Source organism: Haliotis asinina, chromosome 7, assembly GCF_037392515.1.
Source record: "Haliotis asinina isolate JCU_RB_2024 chromosome 7, JCU_Hal_asi_v2, whole genome shotgun sequence".
In the NCBI taxonomy this organism is placed as follows: Eukaryota; Metazoa; Mollusca; class Gastropoda; order Lepetellida; family Haliotidae; genus Haliotis; species Haliotis asinina.
In genome coordinates this window covers 28,273,926-28,299,314 of record NC_090286.1, presented here as the reverse complement: position 1 = coordinate 28,299,314, position 25,389 = coordinate 28,273,926, and the positions used below count along the sequence as shown (strand labels likewise).

Below are 25,389 nucleotides of genomic sequence, written 5' to 3'. Positions count from 1 at the left end.
TTTGTTATTTAACAGTGCCTAAGTTACACATGTAATCAGACAAAATATGTATATGCAAGGAAACCCAGTATTAAAATGTCCATACCAACACTTCAAGCATACGTATTTGAAATTTGACAGTACAATTTAATTGTAATATAGTTTTCTGTCATATTAAAGACATATACAGGCATGAGATGTCTTTCAAAAATCAAATGTGAACACATTTCAAATATTTTCAGGAACCTGTTGAAACAGTGTGAAACAGTGACATATCACTTGGCAGATATGAAGTATTAAAAAATGAAACATTATTGCACAAAACGTTCCAGTGACATATATTTTCTACATCAGCATATTTTGCATTAAAATTAACACAATTAACAAAGTTTACAAAGGTGTGTAGGGTCTTATTTCTAAGAGTGTTATATAATTAATGCAAGAATAGAGACTCTTGAGCGCGACAATCTGATGCCTGTATACTGTTGAGCACTGGAGATCTGTATGGGATACATCCCGTATTCTGCACTACTATTTCACTTCTGTATAGTCTAAGTACAGCATTATATAGTTGTTTAAAATGGGATCAAGCAGGATTCTGTGGTAGCAGTACGATTGACTTAGGCATTGTTATTGTTCCAATAAAATATCATTGGTTTTCCTAGCTACTTGTCATGTTGTCATTTTCCCCACATCATGCCTTTCAGACCCTGATTACAGGTGTTACTCAAGGACAAGAATCATCAAGGTGACTATGCTCCTCTACCAACCATTCATATACTCAGCTCTGTCTTCTCTTAGTGCCAACTTGCCTTGGTCAGTATGCCTTCAGGTATTCACCCCCTTATTAATGCTGCCAGTGATAAATTGTACTTGCATTACCTTTCATCTTACTTGAATAGAATTCTTTACAAAATCTAAGAGGTTCTATAAATTCAGAGTCAATAATCAATGTTTACCAATTTAAATTCCCTTCCAAATATTTTCAGAATGTGCTCATGCTAATAAAACATCAGAACCAAATCCTCATTTTAGCAATATTTGCACCAATATACATTCCTCTATGTTGAAAAGTTAATATTGTCCCATACATCCTTTCATTTACTTTTCTTCAAATAACTGTGAACCATACTTAGTTTGAATATTTGTAACTCTAAATTCAGAATTTCAAGTTGGTATTTGAGCTGAATAAGTTAAGGAAAATGGGAATCAAATTGGTATTTTGCTGTGCTTGCAAACTTAACATTGGGCCAACAGCAAATTTTTCCACTCAGTCCTTATTGTAAAATTTATATGGAAGCTGTAAATGAGGCAAGTCTAGATATGCAAGTCAGGATTGTAATCTCCCATCTTCCTTGGGAACCCATGAAGATCCGAGTTAGAATTGATCTTTAGTAACCTACGTTTTTGTCACAAGAGGTGACTAACAGGATCAAGAGGTCAGGCTTGCTGACTGGACTGACACATGTTACCATATTGTAAATTTTCAGTGTGTCATGTTCATGCTGTTGATTCATGGAATGTCTGGTCCAGATCTGATTATCTATAGACAAACATCATATAGCTGGAAAACTGCTGAGTGTGCATAAAACTAAACTCACTCACTCACTCCTTCCTGGGGACTCCAAGCCAATTTCATTTTTGTTGCTGTTTCTTTCAGAATTATATAGCTGCAGTGACAAAGTGTCAGTCTACCATTACACCAGTATTTCCTGTTTGAGTTTCCATGATAAACAAGATAAAGATGTGGAACACATGAAAGCTAATTCACCAGCCTCTTTCTGTCTTTATGGCACTACCATGATCAAAGATTTGCATGGGAGTAATCTGACCATATGCAACTTATATTCACGTGAAAATATTCTGTTTGCACCATTAGTAGACTTGTAAATGAAACAAGGTTTTTCAATTATCAAATGATAAACAATGCTAGTTTTCGAGCTCTGTGTATTTAAGCATAACTTGATCAGGCTGATAGTTATGCCTTTAAACAAATTCATCAATAAATGCTTTCCTGCCTAAATGACATTTGTCCCATACCCTGCTAACCAGGTGGAAACAACCACTGTGATAAGTTCATAATGATAGTCTATTGCAACATACAGTTGTGATAGTCTATTGCAACATACAATTGTGATAGTCTATTGCAATATACAATTGTGATAGTCTGTTGCAACATACAATTGTGACAGCAACATGATGACTGTGATAGACTATTGCAACATACCACTGTGATAATCTATAGCAACATACGACTGTGATAGTCTATTGCAACACATGACTGTGATAGACTACTGCAACATACGACTGTGATAGTCTATAGAAACTTACAATTATGATAGTCTATTGCAACTTTATGTGAAAGTCTATTGCAACATAATATTGCGATATACTATTTAAAAGTGTATATCCTTGCTTAAGAGTGTATATGTCTGCCATATTTTATTTTAAAAATGGCCATGATCCAAAGTATACCAAAAAATGGCCACAATCCAAAGAGTACCAAGTATTAACATGCCAAAACAAAGATAAAAATAAAGAATCAATCTTCATCTCTACGCACAGTATGGGCAACAGTCTTCAAGACAAATATCCTTGAACCAATTAATATAAAACATCTATGGTAAACCTAGATTATCAGCATTTCATCTCTCCCACACATTCAGCATCAAGTTGGTTTAAAGATGCTGTCAAAAGTTTTAGCTGGAAATGTTGACATTTTCAATGAAAGCAAACATGACAATAAACATGAGTTCTTCAGAGCTGTTTGATATAGGCTGGTGGCCATTTTTGGTTTTGTGGGAGTCTCTATCGGGCATATTCTGATGCTGAAACGTGCATATATTGCAGGTGATTAGATCCCTTTCAGTCAGTCCTTGTAAACACTGGGTAGTTTTTATTCTCAGGGCATCATCCTCAACTAAGGGCATCATCCACTACTAAGGCATCATCTAATAATAAGGGCACCATCCATTACTAAGGCCACCATCTAATACTAAGGGCACCATCCATTACTAAGTGCACCATCCATTACTAAGGGCACCATCTAATACTAAGGGCACCATCCATTACGAAGGTCACCATCCACTACTAAGGTCACCATCCATTACTAAGGGCATTATCCACTACTAATGGCATCATCCGCTACTAAGGGCATCATCTAATACTAAGGGCACCATCCATTACTAAAGGCATTATCCATTACTAAGGGCATTATCCACTGCTAAGGGCATTATTCAACCTGTCTGAGCTCTAGATTTTTCATACCACTATAACCAATGGCAAAACAATAACATAAGAACAAATGCCTCTATGCATACATTTAATATGCAGATAACCTTAGACTATAACAAATCTAGATGCCAGTAAGTGGTGTTTGATGACAACAGTCAGAAAAAAACTGCCGTTCTAAATGTAAATACCATAATCTTAAGACAAATTCTCTGAACTTCTTACACAGAGAATCAGAAAACAATTACTGTCAGATACTCTTAAACTGTCCAATCTTGTAGCTACATAGAGACAAAATATATATGAAGAAGTGTTTGACACTAATGTGGCAATGTCCCTGCTGCTAATCTATTACTTACTGGTCACACACAAAAGAGTGTTATCTGCATAATCACCCAATGTAGGCTGTCGATACAATTGAAGACACTGGTTGCAATGTTTTATCAGATATCACGTTAACATAAGTTTGGAAAGTGAACAAAGTGTTGTGGTCACATTATAAATAGGATCAAGTTCACCAAAATCATTATTGCTGTCTATGTAATTCACCAAATTTGAAGACATGAAGACATTTGGTTCAACTGTGCATGAGATATAAGGTTAATAAGAGCTTGAAAAGTGGTCAAGAGACAGTGGAAGATAAGGTCTAGATCACCCAAATTGACTGGTCTCTACCTGATGCCTAAGTGTAGCCTGTCACCAAATCTGAAGACACTGGGTCTAGCAGTTCATGAGATATTGAGTTAACAAGAGTCGTGGTCACCCTTGCAAACAAGATAAGTTCACCACAATCAACTGCTGTCTATTTAATCCCCAAATGTAGTCTGTCACCAAATTGTTAAGACATTGAGTATAACAGTTCATGAGATATCGCGTAAACAAGAATCGTGACGTATCTATAGATGCTGGTGAGTACATAGCCCCCTGTTCTGCATTGTGGTAGGGAACAAATATGCATTGTTCAAGTAAGCAATTGGTAACTTTAACTGATTCTAACCATCTCTGTAAATAGTGTTTAACTTGGTAGAAGCATGACACAATGCTACAGCCATGACAATGACATTGGTGCTTTGCTAAATAGAGGTACAGTGTGGTTGCCTGGTGGTTAAGCATCTGCTCGTCGTCATGAGTTTATCTGCTTTTAATAACATTTTACTGTACCATTTACAGGTGGGTGAAATGAGCTACTGATCAATGCAGTGAGTGAGTGAGTGAGTGAGTGAGTGAGTGAGTGAGTGAGTGAGTGAGTGAGTGAGTGAGTGAGTGAGTGAGTGAGTGAGTGAGTGATTGAGTGAGTGAGTGAGTGATTGAGTGAGTGAGTGATGCGTAAGTTCAGTATCACTGTATACTGCCTGATCATTATGATAATGATGATGCAATATGTCAGACTGGTTCATTTTCTCTGAATCTCACTCATTGTACCCCAAAATATCGGCAAGAATGATTCCAAATTTGGTAGTAATATTGAATTCTATTCTGAAGTTGACAAGGTCCCAATGACATTGCATCAATGATGACAAAATATCCACCTCAAGCAGCAATACCAACAGCCCATTTGCTTGTCGTATGCAGCTACAAACAGGTTCAGCTGAACAGGTTCTCTGACCAAACACAATATTCCTACAAACTACTTGTTAAAGCAAGTGTTATTCTTCATATGCTACTGATGCCTTCAGACAGTGTTCTGGGGAGCTGTATTTTCTGCTGTGTACACAATACAATGGCTAATCAATAATAATATGTAGTGTGGCTGACTGATGGTTCATTTTCTCAAGGGAAACAAATTGCAATATATTATTCTATTGAAAGGTGTGGGTAGGGGGACGTGACTTCACATCATAGCAATGATACATACATGACTGTCACTTTAACTGCTTTTGCCTCCTGTTAAAAAACTGTGGAAGGTCCTCAGGCTGCAACATTGTGTCTAAATGAAAGGAATTTGATAAAAAGCTTGTTACCTAACAGGTACCCCCTGAAACAAGTCGTGAGGCTGTTAATCTTTTAGTGCCTAACAGGCAGCTTGGGTTATCCGGGGTAATAACGATCTGATTGTACTCTTTGACCAGGATATCTAGCATTATAAATATCCTTCTTATTATTATTATTATTATTATTGTAAACTGCTCTTGTAAACAAGATAAGGAAGGTTTTCACCTTGATACATGATGGAGGGTACCACTAAACTGAATTCATAAGCATGGGTATGGTTATGAGAACCCTAGAAACATATCAGGGTGGACCTGGATCATAATCAAAGGTTTCTTGCATATCCAAGGGAGGCAACTCTTCAGAGTAAATAATGTTGCCTCAAGTTAAACAACAAAGTCAGCATTGCTTTTCCCCAACCTTCAGGGTGGGACAAATCAAGACATCTAACAAGGCAAAATATTTAACGCCACTGAGGTACAACAAAAGGAATGAAGTTTCAGGTTTCTATTAAGGAGGTTGGATACAAAACATCAAAATGTCAAGAAACTCATAAATTTGGTATCATTTTGTAGAAAATCTAATTATGTAACAAAAGCAGCAAGTCACTAGAGCATTTGTTTGACAAGTGTCACCCCTTTGTGGCACCATCTTTAAAAAGTAATATGTCAATAAAAGTTCCCTTAAAATTGTTTGCTTTTATAATTCAGTATGTGTTTTTAAAGAGATATTTCAGTATTGATATGAAATAAATCAAAAAAATCCACTTCTAGAGCAGTGTGTAGTATTTGACACATTCACTAACTTCTAGATAAACTTTAAAAAGAAATATTGATTCATCAGTGTAAAAAGGATGTTTATCATGACAACAATTTTTTATGTGAAATGAATTTTTAAATGTAGTAAATTCAAACTAGATTAATATTCAAAAATAATAAAAATATGCTACCAGAGGGTATCAACATTATCTCCAATTAAATGTTGCAGCATACCAAAACTTAATTTGATGGGGAGGTAACTCTTGCCCAGGTTTACCGAAGGATAAGTACTTGTGTGGCCAAAATATCATGAAGTATGATTAGAAGCCGGGTAGACGGAAATAACTGCGTAACACAATACAAATGCTCCTACTGTCACATCCCATTGCATACGGTATGCACACATACCATGGTATTCAACCTCTTTAAAAGGAATCACTTCATATCCCTACAGTGAGTGAAGCAAGTGTTCCCTGACTTCATCAAAGCGAAATACCTTGGGGCTGAGACAATATCCATCTATATGAATGATAAAATAAATAATATGGAAGAGCTCAATGGATGCTTCACAGTATTATCTTTCAAAACCAAGTTTACATAAAAAAGAAGCTGTTTCATTAACTCATGGATGACTGAAAGTGGCAACAAACATCAAGTAAGAAGTCTTAACACCACCTCTCTTTCATGTCAATGCTTGAAGATAAAGCTGTTTGATAAGTTGTCTTGTTTTATGAGCAAGCAAAATCTAACAACGAATCCTGCTATTATCAATGGTACCAAGATGCCCTACATCTAGATCAATAGTCTGGGATATCCAAGACAAATATTCACCAATGCACACAATTACAAAAATCTGCAAACATTCACCCTTTTGAACTGTCAAACCCAAAATGAAATATTGCAGAGCAATAGCCGAATCATGAATATGACAAATCATTTTTAGTGTGACTCATAAACTTATCGAAACTCATACTTAGTCAGAAAACATGCAAGTGTAACCCTGAGGAGTGGGGAGTTCTGAAGGCTGACTTCTATCTTCCCACAAAGCTGGCCTCCTGAGGTATTGATTGTTGAAGCAATGCAGGCTAATACATTCTGACAAGTCTACTAGTTGCATGGCCATTGGGGCAAATGTGGTCAAAAATCTCATCAAAATCACAACATGTCCTATCAGAGTGCGATGAAAAGCACTTGTCCAGGACACAGTCAGGCCCTGTCCCGATCAACCTGATCAGCCAGTTCAGAAACCTGGTAATGATGGCCACTTCCTCATGCAAGAAGTTTGATTATTGGTACTGGTTATAGTCTGGTGTGATCAGTCGGCCCCATGTACTTATTAAACTGGGCTGCCTTCATCATCCCTGGATCCATATTGATTTGTAGTTGTTGGCCAGTAAACAGCAATTTCTAAAATTGTTGAGGATAATATTACTTTGATCGCATTATTTGGTCTTATAATAATTGCCTGGTAATATTGGATCAATATTAGCAATGGGGTAAAGACTTGGTTGATTAAAATCCGAATCAGCTGATATTTGGCCATTTTGATGAATATAAAGCACTGATGCAGGTATAAGTATGTCACTATAAATACACATACAATATAGTACTGGTAGTGTCATATTGAAACTTATGCTATATCGATCAGTTATCAGCTAATGAATACGCATCACTAGTGATGTCATTGGACATACAGTAGTGTTGGAGTCATTTCAGAGTGACCTGAATGGTCACACAGTACGGTTGGTGTCACTGGAGTGGCCAACACACAGTATTGTTGGTGTCATTGGAGCGGCCTCAATGGACACACAGTACTGTTGGTGTTATTGGAGTAGCCAAGAAAGACACACAGTACTGTGGGTGTCATTGGAGTGGCCTGAATGGACATACAGTACTGTTGGTGTCATTGATGGGGCCTGAATGGACACACAATATTGTTGGTGTCATTGTAATGGACACACAGTACTGTCACAGGATGGACACTCCACTTAGAATACACACAGTACTGGCCTTCTTGTGCTGGAGTCCAAACATCCATGTTGTGCATATGAAAACAATAAAAAAATGTAATACCCTTGGCAAAGCAATGTAAAACTGGGAGTACATGTAAAGATTATTATGAGAAACTTGTTAACAGAACAGGTAATGACAGGCTGTTTGTACCATATTTACATCAGAAGAAATCCATAAATGAATTAACTCTTCTGTAATGGTTTCCTCTCAGGAAATAGGAAGTTATTCAAGAGAAATAAATGTTTTAATAATTGGGACTAACATATCGTCTCACAAACCTTTATAATACAATAACATGGAAACAGACATTCGTTAAATGAAGTACTAATTATAGAATGCTATAACAGTCATAACGAAGTTATCTATCCATTATTTATGTCCTGATGATGAGAAGGATTAACCGATTTCCTTGGCTGCCTTTCAAATCAAAAAGGAGGTAATTAGGCTTTAGCATATTGGCAGTCCCCACAAGATCGATTCAAAATGCTTCAACACTTTCATATTTGCACCTGATTAGAAAGGCACATTTTAACATAACATCAACTAAAATTTAATGATTACTGTGATTACAAAAACAGACACCTCGCAATGTTTATTACATTCATATCTTTAAGAGGTTACAGGGATTGGTAATGACCTGATAACAGGTTAATACCGATGCTCACGCTGTTGATCTCTGGACTGGACCAGACTTGATTATTTACAAGCCGCTGCCATGTAGCTGGAATATTGCTGAAAGTGAAGTAAAACTAAACTCACTCACTCACTCTCAGGGTTTGTCAGGACCATATCCATGCTCAAAGGTTTCGCTAAAATGGTTTAGTCTGAGATCTGCATTGCTTTAAGCTCTCTTCCAACACCAAAATTATATCAGAATTGTGCTGAATCCCAGTATACACTCACTGAAATACCAAGGCATTCACAACAATTTTATTGTCACAAAAAGAAAAAAAAGAAAAAAAGAAAAACAACCCACACATGCCCGTTTTGTTATTAAAATTTGTTTATGCATTATGAAATTTTAGATATATTTAAATATTCACTTGACATAAATGATTCAGACATCTGAAAATTAGTTTATATGGTCAAAGAGGGAAAATGTCATGTGTGAGCAAGTTTCAACTGCACTGTGCATCATTTTGGGTTTATGGAAAGATAAAGCATGAATCAAAAGTGGAGTAATATAAATATAGCACAGCTTCATGACTGAAGAAATGTTAATAGGATCAATTCATTGCTTTCCCTCATTTCAGTCATATTTAATCTTATCACTGTTGGCTAATATGAACACTCCCCTGTGGCGTGTCCATTTACCCTTTTGCAGTATACAGAAGTCTTTGGGATGAAAATATAACCTAATGCATCTTTGTCTGCGATGGGGAGGGAGAGCCTTGATTGATCCCTTACTGGCAGCCATTTTGGCCCCATATGGAGCTGCACAATGGAACATACTGAAATAAGCCTGGAACACTTACCAAATTTAACCAGCAGCTACAAAAATAACCACCAAATTGATGACCTTATTGGTTCAAATTTAACTCTATCCTGCTAATGTTTTGTGAAGGCTGAGCACCTGAGTTCTAGGAGTCAATAATGTAGTGAAAAAGAGACTTAAAGGGGGATTTTCACTGTAGGTAACCATACATGCATAGCTGAAGGTTAACAGTTGCAGTTACACATCAGTTCTTGTCAAATACATCCAAGCCAACTTGCCATAGTCTTTCTTTTTCAATTTACATGTATTTAACTATATGGTCTCACCTTTGTTGAACTTACTGAATAAAAAGTAATTTAATTGATTTTGGCTCCGGGAAAGTGGTAAAGATGCTGGCTGATGTATGCCTCCTAGTGTTAAAATTTACAATGAAAGTCATAAAAATTGTAAGGTTTACATGTAAATGAGTCCCTTGCCGTCTGTGCCTGAAAATGTATGAGTCCAGTAGCTTGAACTTCATCTTCTACAAGGACCATTCATTTGTTGCAGCTTACCTACACAAGTTGCTTGAATTGCAGACTGATTAGATGAAGATGTTACAGCAATGAATTAAATGAACCCCTGAATCCTTCAATTTCTAATTTTTTCAAAGTAATGATGGACAACCTCCAAGGAAAGCAGTTCATGTGCACACTGATACACTGAGTGCAGTAACAAGTTCGAATGAGTATGGATTTACATCGCTGTTAGCGATATTTCAGAAATATGACAGCAAGGTACACGAGCAATGACTTTCACACATTGCACCCATGTAGGGAAACGAACCGTGGTTTTCAGGGGGACAAGGCTACCCGCTACCCTCATTACTTAGATCCATCATGGCCTAAGTATACTTGAGCATTAATAAATTTGAAAGCATGATTTGATTTTATGATTTTTTTTTTCGTAATCAGAATCAAATAAACCCATGGTTCAGCAAGTCCCACGGAATTTCTCACAACATAAACAGAGATTTCATCCTGGATAATCTTGGAGAATGTGAAGAATATTATCATTGCAAATTAATATCTCTATACACAAGTGTTTGGGGCAGCTTGTGCCAGTCCTAAGATATATCAGCTTACAGGCTTAACCCACTGAGATATCATGACACAATTTTACTTGGTACTAAAACTATCCAAGCTTGACAGTCCTTATTTCAATCCTTAGCAAATTGACCACTAAAAATAGTAACGACAAATACCATTGTATATTTTCTTTTAGCATGACCCAACTAGGGGCCTTAACCACAACTTTCCTGTCTCGAGGTAAATGCTGCTTCCACTACCGTAGCTTGAATGAGTGGTGAAGGAACGGCAACAGCAACTAACATGGCTGGGGACAAACCATGATATATGTCTGTGAAGAGACAGTGTGATGGCCACACCTAGATTGACTGGCTCAGTTCACAGTATGAAAACAAAAAGACCGTGAGTTTCTGCACAATGATAAATTGAGTATTTGCTCATAATGAAACATGTCCCACCAACCACATCTGAAACAGTGGATCAATAATAATACATCTGCCAGTGACAGGTGCTTGTTTTAATGTGAGGAATCCTTTGAGTCTGTTCCACATCAGTTTGTGATTTAATCAGTGATTTAATCAGAGTTGTGAATATATCTAATTATGTAGGGATCTTTCTTCAATTTGAGTAAGTTTATTTTATGCTGCTTTTAGCAATATTCCAGCAATATCATGGCGGGGCACACCAAAATATGGGCTTCACACATTGTACCCATGTGGAGAATCAAACACAGGTCTTCGTAACAAGCGAACGCTTTAAACACAAGGCTACCCCACTGCCCATTCTTCAATTTGATTGTGGTTAGGGTGTGTCTATGTTATTAACACATGCAGACTTTTGTTGTTGTTACATTTTAACAAATTTGATATAAATGTAAGATGTGTTAAGGTAAGTTATTCTTACATACAACCTTCTGTTTTATATGGATGAGATACTCACATATACAACCTTTGGTTATATATTTGTGACATACTCATTATACCAGTACACACTTTTGCTTATATATTGGTGACATACTCATATATAAACACTTTGCTGACTTGTTGATGACATACTCATATATATACCCTTTGTTCATATATCGCTGACATCCTTTGCTTATATATTGCTGACATACTCATATATAAACACTTTGCTGACTTGTTGATGACATACTCATATATATACCCTTTGTTCATATATCGCTGACATCCTTTGCTTATATATTGCTGACATACTCATATATAAACACTTTGCTGACTTGTTGATGACATACTCATATATATACCCTTTGTTCATATATCGCTGACATCCTTTGCTTATTTATTGGTGACATACTCATATATAAACCCTTTGCTGACTTGTTGATGACATACTCATATATATTTACCCTTTGTTCATATATCGCTGACATCCTTTGCTTATATATTGGTGACATACTCATATATAAACCCTTTGCTGACTTGTTGATGACATACTCATATATATTTACCCTTTGTTCATATATCGCTGACATCCTTTGCTTATATATTGGTGACATACTCATATATAAACACTTTGCTGACTTGTTGATGACATACTCATATATATACCCTTTGTTCATATATCGCTGACATCCTTTGCTTATTTATTGGTGACATACTCATATATAAACCCTTTGCTGACTTGTTGATGACATACTCATATATATTTACCCTTTGTTCATATATCGCTGACATCCTTTGCTTATATATTGGTGACATACTCATATATAAACCCTTTGCTGACTTGTTGATGACATACTCATATATATACCCTTTGTTCATATATCGCTGACATCCTTTGCTTATATATTGCTGACATACTCATATATAAACACTTTGCTGACTTGTTGATGACATACTCATATATATACCCTTTGTTCATATATCGCTGACATCCTTTGCTTATATATTGGTGACATACTCATATATAAACCCTTTGTTCATATATCGCTGACATCCTTTGCTTATATATTGGTGACATACTCATATATAAACCCTTTGCTGACTTGTTGATGACATACTCATATATATACCCTTTGTTCATATATCGCTGACATCCTTTGCTTATATATTGGTGACATACTCATATATAAACCCTTTGCTGACTTGTTGATGACATACTCATATATATACCCTTTGTTCATATATCGCTGACATCCTTTGCTTATATATTGGTGACATATATAAACCCTTTGCTGACTTGTTGATGACATACTCATATATATACCCTTTGTTCATATATCGCTGACATCCTTTGCTTATATATTGTTGACATACTCATAATACACCCTTTTGTTTATATATTGGTAACATACTCATATATACAACCTTTGCTTATATAACAATAACATATGCATATTTAAGTTACAGTCACTGCATGTGTATTCATTGCATACACATGTGTACCACATCTTCTTGTATTTCGATGACATACAAATGTTTAAATCTCTGCATGTATACTGACGACAACCATATTTTGTATATCGATGAGTTATTCATATCTTCAGCATGACCTGACCTGAGAAGTTCCGGGGTAGCATAGGCCTTCAACAACCCATGCTTGCCACAAAAGACAACTATGCTTGTCGTAAGAGGCGACTAGCAGAATTGGGTGATCAGGCTCGCTGACTTGGTTGACATGTCATCAGGTCTCATTTGTGCAGATCGATGCTCATGCTGTTGATCACTGGATATTGGTCCACAATCAGTTTGAATATTGCTGAGTGCTGCATAAAACTTAACTCATCCACTTACTCTATATGACCTCAACCAGCAACAACAATCACAATATTATATTCATGGTACTAAAAAATTGTTGTCAGATGTTACCATAGTTATGGTGTCATACAATGCTACCAGTGACACACAGGTCACCTCTGCCAAGTTACAACATGAGTTATAATTATACTGACATGACATTTTCTGTGATAAATCTACAAAGTCAACTGTCTGAGTCCCAGGACTCACTGAGTCCACTCTGAAATAAATGAGGCCTTCAGAACTAAATGGTAACAAACAGACACTTTTGCATTTTAACTTGTAGTTCATCCTCTATCACACCATACATAGATGTTAATAGTTCACTGGCAGTTGTTGGAAAATCAGGATTGATTTTACCCTCCTTGAGAATTTCTTCAGAGTCAAATTCATGTAAGAAATCAGCAAAACTTTTAAACTTTGTCGTCAATCAGATGTTTTCAAAAGCTAACCAATGAACTGATTTCATACAGGCGACAACTACTTTGTCTTGTGTATAAGAGGTTGCACATGTTAACAAATTATTTTAAGTCCTGCCAGAATTTACTACGTCAGACACAGGATGTTGGGGGAGATTGATCCCTGCTTTTTACTAACATCTGCTTAAGACCAGACCTCTGATGACGTGTAGATAAATCCATCAAAAGTTATGTATCAAAACATCACAGGTCATTTTGTTTTCACGTTTCTAAAGAGAGAGAGACATTTGCAAAAGCTTCGGCCAAGTCTCCTGTGCACAAGACTTAAAGAGTATATTCCCTTGTTTGAGTTTCCATTTTTGTGTTTTAATTCTGTTGAGATATTTTATGTCTCTTCAATACACTTTCAATATGTGCATACACCAAGAAATGTCAGTACAGTGAGTGAATATGGTATGGCTGTCATGATACATACTTAAACACATACCAATTGTTGCCCTCATGTCATGATACATAGTTAGGGCAATGGATAAGGGACATACAAGCATATTGTATATTATGCAAGAATCAAGCAAGCTGCACTTTGAAAGGCGAAGATCTGAGAGCTTCTTTGTCTACACAAGAAAAAATTATATGCAATAGCATTCCTGAACACATATTCCTGTTGTGTACACTGTCTGCAAAACATATGTTTATTCTATATCAGTACCATGCACTAATATCACTACCATCTAAAAATGCCATGTACTGGTATAAGTACCAGACAGCTGTATATGTGGGAACAAAAGATATATTGTGAGTCCAGAAATTCAACTTGTATCCCAAATAGCTCTAGCAGCAACTGCCATTTATAGAGGTGCTATGTGAAGATGGATAACAGATAACAGCACTTACAACAAACGAATCATTTCACCCTATAGTGGATAAGACAGTGTTTGAAATATAAGACTGGCAGGGCTGCCAACAGTAGACTACTGAAAGACCACTTCAGATACAAACATTTGTGCGACAAATATCTCTAAAACAAAAATTCACTGCAGGTCCATTTTGCAACTATGGTCCCAACACAAGATCAGTCAATAACTTGCAAACAGACATATGAGATGGAAGCATATTTTCATTTGTGAAACTGACTTTCTGACTGACTACTTAAAATCTAGGAAGCTTTTTTAACCTCTGCAGCCAGCCTGAAGGAATGACTACTAGTAGGCTCTCACAAATTACAATCAAGGATGCTTGCACCTATTAGCTTACTAGAAATCCCAGTCACATATATTCTCTATCTTGTAGAGCCAGTTTCATGTTCTTACATTCTAAAATGTGTGAGTCTATGTAAAGAAGGTTTATAAGTTACCAAAGACAACCATAGATCTATCTTAGAGTCATATTGCAAGACAACCCCCACCTCCCCCAACTTTCTCCACCACACACACACATACACCTATAAAAAGATTCAGCACAAGTATATTCTGAGCTTTTGAACTGCTTATCATACAATGAACAAAACACCATCAACCAACATTCAAAGAAACACTTACCTCATGAGTCCAAATCATTAGTAGTAAAATTTACACAGGCCAGATCTATTTCAGTTCTTGTTTCACAGTTTATCAATGTTATAAGAGACATGGGAACATATGTTGGTTTAATTCAGCATTCCAGTCAGAGGGAAAAAACATTACCTTAAAACAAATGAATTCACTGACTTTAAAAAGAATTCTTTGCTCTTTGCATTAGTTGCTCCAGTATTGATAGATAGAAAGGATTAGATCTTTTGCCCTCATTATTATGATTATACCAAATCAAGTAACGGCCTATCTTAAAACAAGAAAAAAATGGTCTGGCCTGACATTGCTAAAAATGATAAAGTGTGGGTAATGTTATAAATTAAATATCTTACATATGTTAGTATAAAAATAGAAAAAATGAATTAGTGGAACAGAAACAAACTGATTCATAGTTTACTGTTTAATCAAGTCTGTATTAAAGGACATTATTACATTGTACTTCTGTTTTGTCAAAACGAGTGCTTGTTTTCCATACCTACTGATACTGACCAGCATAAGCTTATAGGACAAATTCTTATGGATGACAACTTCTTTATTGCGTGAGTGCGACATTTGGATACAGATTCTTCTACCATTGTCAAGCATGAGTCACTCCTGCTTGACAACAGTAGAAGAATCTGTAGGAGTCACTCCTGCTTGATAACGGTAGAAGAATCTGTAACGAAATGTCGCACTCATGCAATAAAGAAGTTGTTATCCATAACAATTTGTTCTATTTGTACACCTCAACTTCTAAAATGCCACTCAAAGAAGTAGCAGCATAAGCTTACTCAGCCATGTTCAGTCTCAATTATTCTTGCATACCCTTGCATTCCACAGCCACATTGGCTGGTACAGTACTTTCACAGGGTTTCCGTGAACAGCTCCCAATGAATGAACAACTGAGTATGACACATAATAAATTTCGGCAGGCCATCCTGAAAACTCCAATAATTGGAAGTTACCTATTATAGTGAACCATAACATAAGCACCAACTCCTGAGTGACGACGACAGCATGTTGTAATAAGTGTGCAGTACTTTACATGAACCAAATGTTGATAGGTCGGTTGTATGCACAATCAAGTCAACAGCTTTTGACAGTGTTACAACCCTTGTCATAAAAGTGAGTTTGTGCAAAATGTTTTCTGATGACAGCGTTCACTCATGCAATAACGAGGTGAGTTGCCTCACAAAGACATTGTAAATAATCGGATTGTGGCATGTGTTTAAGGTAATATTTTCTTAATTAGTAACATGTCTTTGAAACTGTTCCTACGATAATCGAGAAAAACGCCTGAGCGTCTGAAATGCCACAAGACTAAGGGACTACGCACAGTCCTCGAACAGGAAAGGTACCTTCGGCTGCTCTGAACGTCAAAATGACAAACTGTCACATCTTAATTCAATAGACAAAATCATGCAGTCAGCAATAACTACATTTGACTGATGTCATATCTATGTCACAGAAAAACCGTTCACAGAAAACCGGGAAATAATCGTCTGCTAGCAGTAGCAAACGTCGACTGCTAGACTACAGATCCCAAGGAACGATGCGAACACAGGCTATGCCAAAGTAACTAAGTCCACTTGTCCAGTCATTAAGGGAGCACGATAACATGTGTTCGGAGTTCTCTATAATTCAATATTTGCATTAATATAAGAAGAAGAAACTTGTAAATAAACCTACCTTTCAATGCCAACAACTGTTCTCGTTCTCTTCCGCCCTCCATGATTGCTTGAATTGCAGCTCCGCGGAGAACGGACACTACTTCCGGTTTCGTATTTATCCTATTTTAAATTTGCTCATTAAGTAATATAGAAATAGAGAATCGTCAGTCGTCTTAGAGGAAAATCTAAGATAACGAATCATATAGGATATATTTTGAAGATCGGAAGATGGAATAAACGTCACTGCGGATAGTGTAAACTTCCAACATGGCGTCTGGTGGCCAGAGGGTCTATAATACTGTCAATGTAACAACCCCTCTGAATCAGAGTGAACCAGAAAATGTACGTTCAGACTGCAGATAGTTAGATGCACAGTAAACAAATATTTGTGTCGCTAACAAAAGAGAAGGTTGTCATTTCAGATTTCAGATTTTGACAATTGTAATATGCATGATCAGGGTGAATGTCAAACACTGCGTTGTCCTAAGCGAAGATATTGTTCCTATTTTACTATACGACATCTAGCAGTCGTTACTACGTCGCTCTGGGAAAGACATCAGTTTACTGGGTGCAGCTTAGTCTGGTAAAATAGACTGAGGTTGCAAGCTCCACCATGTCTATTGTTCGTTTTGTTTGGGTAGCCTGTCCTTCGACTTACTCACCCTCTCACGAGAAATTTAGTGAAATGAATGTTTATGTTGATTTCAGACAAGTGAATGCCGGGTGTGCAATGAAGTTTTCCGATTTCAAGGCGACAAGGTTCCCCGATTGTTGGTTTGCGGCCACACATGCTGTCACCAGTGTCTCACTCGTCTGCCACTACATGGTCGTTCAGTATTATGCCCATTTGACCGACAGCCAACAGAGATTGGAGATTCTGGTGTGTGGGGACTCAAGAAAAACTTTGCGCTACTTGAACTCCTTGAAAAAATCCAGTATCCAAAGCAATCCCAGAACTGGTCTATTTCAGAAAAAGCTCTGAACCGAGAAGAAGGGGTGTGTAATCTTTTATGTAATTACTGCAAATGACTTGTCTACCAACAGTGTTATATATGCTTGTCATATTTACTTGGGAAGTGAAATGAATATGATTAGAAATCCATGTGTCTCAGTGGTGTGCACAATGGATTTCTTGAGTTGCTTCTTATTGTAGGAATACTATCATGAGTTAGCTGACTTCATCGTAATCATTTGTCCCAACATCTGCAGACCCTTTTTCATTTTGTATAACAGAGTAGTGTACATTGTGTAAATTGTGAGAAGTTTCTTTTATTGTAATGCTAATCCAAGTGTTATCAATTGAGATAGTGAAGGTAGTTTTGTGATATTTTCATTTTGCTTCTGCATTAACCAAATTTCTCCATGGCTTCTGCTAGCATGACTAATACCTATTGTTTATTGTATTCTAACACTGTACAAAAATCTGCTTTGGTTTCACATGTTTTAGAAGACAACAATGAATGTGCCAAGGTGTCTTCAATGATACAGTTATTTGAGTTTCACTTTCAGTTCAGGTTGGGAATCTTTGTAGTTAAAGATTTGGTTCTCACGTGTACAATGTATGCAGCTCATACTTGGTGCAATTAAACAGATCTTACTTAAGATTAACTCAGTGCTTTGTTTATTTCCAGTTTGCCATTCCTTGTGATGAAAATGAGCACCATACAGCGGTAATCTTCTGTATTGTGTGCAGCACACATCTGTGTCTGGACTGTTCGGAGACATCACACTCCACACGAACTCTGGCAAGACATAAAAGAGTTCCAATATCAGAGAAGCCCCGTGAGAACCCTAAGTGTGTATTTCATCCAATGCACCTGGTTGAGTTTGCCTGTCTTGAAGAGGAATGCAAGACGACACCCCTCATGTGCTACATATGTAAAGACTATGGCAGGCATACCAAACATAAGGTAAAACTTCAGTTTAATTGTAACTGTTTGTCTGAGGATTGAACTAGATATATAGAAAATTAAAAATACCCAGGGTGTCTCTGTTATGGAAAGAGCTTATTTGGGTAATGATACTTGGTCCAGCAGCTCCATGCCTGTCATGCACTTGTTCATTCACTCATTGGTTTCATCCAAGTCAAACTGACCAACTGAAATCATGTTTTACAGCATGCTCTCTTGGAGAATGAGGCAGAGAATGTGAGATCATCCATAATCAGTGCTGTGCAGAGAATCCGATCCTTTGCTGAGGAGGTGGCAGAGTCTGCCAGAAAGTTGGGGTCTGTCATCCAGCACATTGAGGGAGGACTGCACGTCATCACATCAACTGATGGCAGCTCTTCCACACAACAAGTAGGGTTCTCTCCCAGTTTACTGTGGAGTACTTTTACTGTACAGCATGTTCTGATATTTATTTGGCCAGACTAGCTTATGCCTTTTCAATGAACCTTTGCTTACATTTGTAGCCAGAATGAAGAAAATATGTACAACTTTGATTTCATGATCAGAATATGATTTGTTTAAAGTTACCTGTCTTTTTCATACAGACTGCAGGTAATTGGGTAACTCCATAAATTACACTCAGGACAATGGTATAGCCTCTTCGTTACCGAGTTAGGTCATCATTGTCAAAGCTCAGGTTTTATTCCTTGCAAGAATACTATGTCTAAAGCTGTTTCAGGTGCTCTGTTACATGCAATTGCTGGGATTTTGCTGTATGTGAAAGCAATGCAAAACTATACTCAGTGAATCAGATGATACTAAACCAATATGGTATTTGTTTGCTAAGAACATTTTAGCTGTTGTTTGTGTTTTGCCGGGTCTGTTCTTTGGACAACCATATCCATAAGTGTTCGAGTGAACTGGTTTCCTAGCATATTGTTATTCTCTCATGTGTCACCATACCATAAGGTTTTCAGATAGCAGGTTTACATGGATGTAGTGAAGGGCGTTTTGTCACGCAGAAATTGCAGATCCTTGAGTGACAGCTTGTGTTTTGGATAAAGTTGTCTTTCATTAGTTGGTGACATGTTGTACAATTCAAGCAATAATCCAGACAATGACTATTCATAAGTGTCTGGTGGGGAGGTGGAGTAACCTGGAAGTTAAAACATTTGTTCTTCACACTGAATATCCAGGCTTAATTCCCCACATGGGTACAGTGTGTGAAGACCATTTCTGGTGTCCTCTGCCATGATATTGCTGTGATATTGCTAAAAGTGGCGTACAACCAACCTCATTCAAAATTGTGGGAAAACCTGTAACAAAAGCATGATGATGATGATGATGTTGACATTGGCGATAATGGAAACTATGCTGATCTGTTTTAAACTGGTTGTGGTCCTTTGCTTTGCATTTCAATAATCTGCTCACTCACTCACTCAGTGTTGATCTCTCATGATAGATTCCTGGCACAGCTGAACAGTCTCGTTTGAAGATCAAGCAGTACTTCCATGATTTGCGTGAGAACTTGAACCGTCAGGAGATCGCGGCATTGACAGCAGTGGACACCCACATCCGGGAGAAGCTGTGCATGCTCCGACAGCAGCAAGAGGACATGACAATGTTGCTGTCCCAGATCTCCTCTGTCTGTCACCAGTGTGAAGGGGCATTGCAGCAGGTACACGCTTCACTGGGACAAGATTTTCAGTTTTACTCTTTTATTATTTCTAATGTTAATGAATTATAACTGTTGTACTGAAAATTGAATAATCTGATTATTTATAATTAATTAGGTGGAAATATGTTTGCACGACATAATGATCTTGTAATCCAGAGGGTAAGGATTCTGAGTTAATACTTTATCAATACAAAACAAATTTGACCAGGATGACACCAAGGTGTTGCTGGCCAAGCCTGATGTGAATAACTTACTGGACACAATACAGAAACAGCAACAACAGTTCCTGGATCTCCCAGATCAGCTGGCTCTTGACCCAACCATTCCCATCACATTTACCAAGGTGGGTGCCATAGTCTACCATGAGTATTTCCTTCTAATGGACCAGGGGTGGTTGAGTAGTCCCGTGTTCAAAGCTTTTGCTTGTCTCAGTTCCCCATATGTGTGTTTTTTTGTGTGAGGCACATTTCTGGTGTCCCTAACCATGATATTGATTGAATATTGATCAAAGCGGTGTGAAACCCACTTCACTCACTCATGGGTAGTGACTATAAACAGATCACTCTCATTCAAACCGCTATTGGTTTGTGGTGGAGTGAATCATTGCTCATTATTTCAATCACTGGTTTGTCTTGTCCTATCTCAGTTGTTTACAGGTGTCAGTAACATAGCTGGAATATTGCTGACATTAGTGTAGAGGGGAAAGATCACACACTAAAATCAGTTTCTTCTTGTTCTTAAACAAAAATTCTAGAAGAATAATTCTCAGCAACACAAATGTTTACACACTGAAGATAGAAACTCAGATTGAAATCTTTAGCATTTAATTTATGCAGCTCTGTTTATCTTTTTGCAAACAGAATATACAGTGTCTATTTAGAATAGATATATCAAACTTTTGCCATATTTTCGACATATAAATTTGAGGAAGGAAAAAAGCATCTGAAAATATTCAGCTGTATAGAGTTACTCCCCTTAGATTATGACTCAACTAGCCCCTATGTTATCTCTACTCAAAATATAATCAATACAAGCCTCAGTAAAGATTAACATTATCGAATTATTTTGAATTTGTAAGACTTTTCCATAGTTCAAGATAACATTGAACCATACTCATAAGGAATCATGAGTGACCTGGGTCTGATGTATATTGTATTTATATTTAAACAGTTTGAACATTTTTTAATGTTTGAAACCACGTATCAATGCACCTAAAATCATTAGCAGTTTCAATTGTCAGCAATTTCAACAATGACAATTACTTCTTCATTTTTACCATGTTAATATGCAGTTTGTGTTTGTAACTTTAGGACAACCGAGTCCACATTGGGCCCAAGATAGAGATGAGAGTAGTGACGTTAGGCCTGGATGCAGCAGGGAAGACAAGCCTTCTCTTCAAGCTGAAACAGAACGAGTTCATACAGACGATACCTACAATAGGTATGTTAATGAACATTGTCACATGTGTTAACAGGCTTTCAATCTAATATTCTTGAATGTATTTGCCAGGTCTGGCCTGGGAATTTGGAAAAACATAATCAATTTTCCTTAGGTTTTAATGATCAATACTAGTTACAGAGATGCCAACCACTCCGAATTTGGAGGAATTACTCCGATTTTCAAACACAAACTCTACTTTCTGTAGAAACCTCTGATTTTTAGAAAATGCAAATATGTATATCAATTTAGAATGTTTGAAAGAATTTTAGTAAGTAGCCATTATGTTCATTTGAGTTAATCCCAGTGAAGGTCTTGGGGTAGAAAAGGCCTTCAGCAAACCATGGATGCCATGAAATGCGACTTTGCTTGTCGTAAGAGGCAACTAACGGGTTAGACACACTGACTTGGTTGACACATGTCATTGGTTCCCAATTGTGCAGATTGATGCTCATGTTGTTGATCACTGGATTGTCTGGTCCAGACTCGATTATTTACAGACTGCCACCATATAACTGGAATATTGCTGAGTGCAGTGTAAAACTAAACTCACTCACCCACTCACTCATTTGAGTTAAGTATAATCTGGTTAAGTATGCCCAGAAATTGCAAATTTCCAGCAGACGAAATCTATTTTTGTAGGGGAGGTCCCCCGAGACACCCACTGTCAAAATTGTCCCGTTCCCCCTCTCACGCTCACCCCCAGCTGGCACTTTCAGTGCTCGAGAATTGCTTTGGGCAAGGCATGACTCTGCTTTCATTTGAATCAGGGTTGGCATCTCTGTACATGTAGTTGTAATAATTGGCAGCTCCATTCACACCGAAGCATGTTTCCTACAGAAATCCCATGATGATGGTAAATTTGCACTCTGAAGATTCACATGTTTCTTGATTCTGAATGTTGAACTCACTTGTTTTTTGCAGGGTTTAATGTTGAGACTGTGGAATACAAGAACTTCAAGTTCACCATCTGGGATGTGGGAGGGCAGCATAAGATCCGACCTTTGTGGAAACATTACTACTTTAATACTCAAGGTAAGGGAACACTTGAGAAGTGCAAGTTTGGTTTGCAGCGGGTGTGGTAGGGAAGCAGGAAGACACTATGTATGATAAAGCTGTAATATTTCTTACTAGTCAAGCTAGTGTAAAGGTTATTCCATTGCTTTCAACTGTGGTCTGTGTTAGGGACAGCAACTGCAAGAAGCTTTTTCTAGCAATTATAAAGCTGATTCCATTTTTCGCTGCGGTGATCTTTGTGGTGGACAGCAGCAGTAAAGAGCCATGAATGATATAAGTGTATTATACAGTCAAATCCCAATGAGTCGCATTCCAGCATCTCAAATATTATGTATATCTTGAAGTACCTGTTGGTTCATTTTTCTGCCATCATATACATACATATTTATGAGTAACCTATACCTCGAAATCATTGATAAGTCATATTTATTACTCTGTCCGAAGCAATTCGACTTGTCAGTATTTGACTGTTGCAAAAATGGTCTTTTTTCACCGGATAGTTAATGGAAGTCCTCAGGCTCCTGCAAATGATAATGCCCTGAAAAATAGTGTAACCCTTATAATATTGCTAGCTAGTGTAGAGCTTACTCCACCATTTGCAGCTGTGATCTATGTGGTGGACAGTAGCAACAAGGAGCGTCTGTCAGAGGCTCACAGTGAACTGGCAAAGCTGGTCCAGGAGAAGGAACTAAAGGAAGCTTCACTGCTCATCTTTGCCAGCAAACAGGTTAGTGCTAAGTGGGATTCATTCATTGTTAGTGTTGGGCCAGAATGTCACTAACCACTCCAGTGGAACATGAATTAGAGTTAGAAATGATTGCTTTTTCTCAAGGGCGACAGAGTGGAATTAGTGGTCAGTAGTATAGGGAATTTTGTAACTTTTTGGTATTTTTGCAAGAACTTTCCAACAAAAACTAGTTTAAAAAAACTAGCAAACTTCTAGTGATGCTTTCATACTGCGTATGGCTCGTAGTTTGCTAAAATATCACTATAGTGGACCAGTCACTATACCCTCATTTCCTATACTACTGGATTGGTCAGACTGGCTTGGTTTGTTGTTTGCAAATTCAAAGGCACATTCATATATCATGCCATTTGTTTGTCTGGAGAAGACTGTAGCCTAAGGCCACTGTTGATTATACTTTAAGATTATACCTTAGTCTTGTTTGTATTTCAGGACATCGAAGGGTGTGCAACTATAGAGGAGATCACTGAGCAGTTTGGTCTGTTCAAGCTGTGCTGTAACAGGAGTTGGCATATTCAGGCGTGTGACGCCAAGAGCGGGTATGGACTTTGTGATGGGCTGGAGTGGCTCTCCAGGCAGATGGTGGCAGCAGGGGCCCCGGAACTTGCGTGAATTCTGGAGCAGACGTTGTGATATTGTAGAGCGACTCTCTTCACATATGGTGGCCACAGTGGCTCCTGTATTGTCTGGTGTGGACACTTTTATGTTGTGTTGTAGCTCTCTCGATAAATGGTGCCTACAAGTTTTCCTGAACTGGCATAAACTTAAGAGTGTATTGTGCAATGTTGTGGAGTGTTCTCTAGACAGACAGTAGCTACAGGAGCCCAAGACCTGTAATATCTGGACTGCGTGATGTCATGGACCATCTCTCTAGCCAGATGAACTGTACTGAGTGACTTTCAAGGGGACTGGCAATGCACTGAGAAATATGTGCATGTGAGAATGAATCATGTGACCACAGCCTTTGTGACCACCTGAACTGCTTCAAGGCAGGATGATCTAACATGATATCCCTGAAAAAACATCATGGTTTGTGTGCTTGTCGTTTGGAGAAAAGACTGAAGTTTTTGACTGTTCAGACAGTTCTTCCAATTTGACCCCAAAGCGGACCTCAGCATGTCTTACAAGGATAATTTTTCAAATGAATTGAGGTTGACCTTTCTATTTCCTACTACAGTAGAGACATGAAAGCTTGTTTATTTTTGTTGTAAACATAGTTTATTCACAGTGGTGAAGTGGAATGAGTACATGTTGTCTGTCTTAGAACACAATCTCCCTACTTTAAGACTCCACGTGGCCTCACCATATTGAATGAATTCACCTGTGATGTTCAGCAGAAGTCAATTTACATGTGAGTTCTTGTTATTATTTGAACTGCTGTAGTGATAGCTTGTTAGATTGGGATAACAGTGTAAACATGTGTTTTAACATGTTGGAGGGGTACCTGGTAATACTGTGGTGTTTTGAACAGTATGTTGGTATACAGAGATCTGACGGGGAGCCATTATGTTGACTAGTATTCATTTCATACTTGCAAAGATGATCTAATTTCCATATTTCCATCATTGTTCCATAATTGATAAGATTTCTGAGTTTTCATACCGATATTAATTACAGTATTTGGAATACCCAAACTGATTTCTATGTTTAGAAGTATGTGTGAAAAATTTCATGGTTAGCATGGTGGGGTAAAATGGTTAGTTAATAGACAGCAAGACTTTTCATTGACAGTCCTAAAATATTACATATATATCTGATGTTACAATGAATTCAAATCTTTTACATCAGTGAAATACCTCTCTGTATGTGATTGCTT

The 25,389-nt window shown here is 37.5% G+C and overlaps 2 protein-coding genes across 2 annotated transcripts in view; one reads left to right on the top strand and one right to left on the bottom strand.

Moving 5' to 3' along the window:
- The window catches only part of LOC137292146 (trafficking protein particle complex subunit 13-like), a 176,475-nt gene extending 159,579 nt beyond the window's left edge, over positions 1-16,896 (bottom strand). Inside the window, exon 1 of the mRNA XM_067823686.1 lies at positions 16,827-16,896. Within this exon, the coding sequence (XP_067679787.1) occupies positions 16,827-16,869 (43 nt within the window). The 5' untranslated portion in view covers positions 16,870-16,896. The remainder of the gene's footprint in view (positions 1-16,826) is intronic.
- Positions 16,897-17,049: 153 nt separating this feature from the next.
- On the top strand, positions 17,050-24,921 carry LOC137292144 (E3 ubiquitin-protein ligase TRIM23-like). The gene is made up of 10 exons (XM_067823684.1): positions 17,050-17,149; positions 17,516-17,803; positions 18,439-18,717; positions 18,925-19,107; positions 20,159-20,374; positions 20,583-20,717; positions 21,685-21,814; positions 22,736-22,846; positions 23,431-23,555; positions 24,006-24,921. Exons 1-10 carry the CDS (start codon positions 17,075-17,077, stop codon positions 24,183-24,185), a joined length of 1,722 nt encoding a protein of 573 aa, XP_067679785.1. The 5' UTR covers positions 17,050-17,074; the 3' UTR covers positions 24,186-24,921.
- The last annotated feature ends 468 nt before the right edge of the window (positions 24,922-25,389 follow it).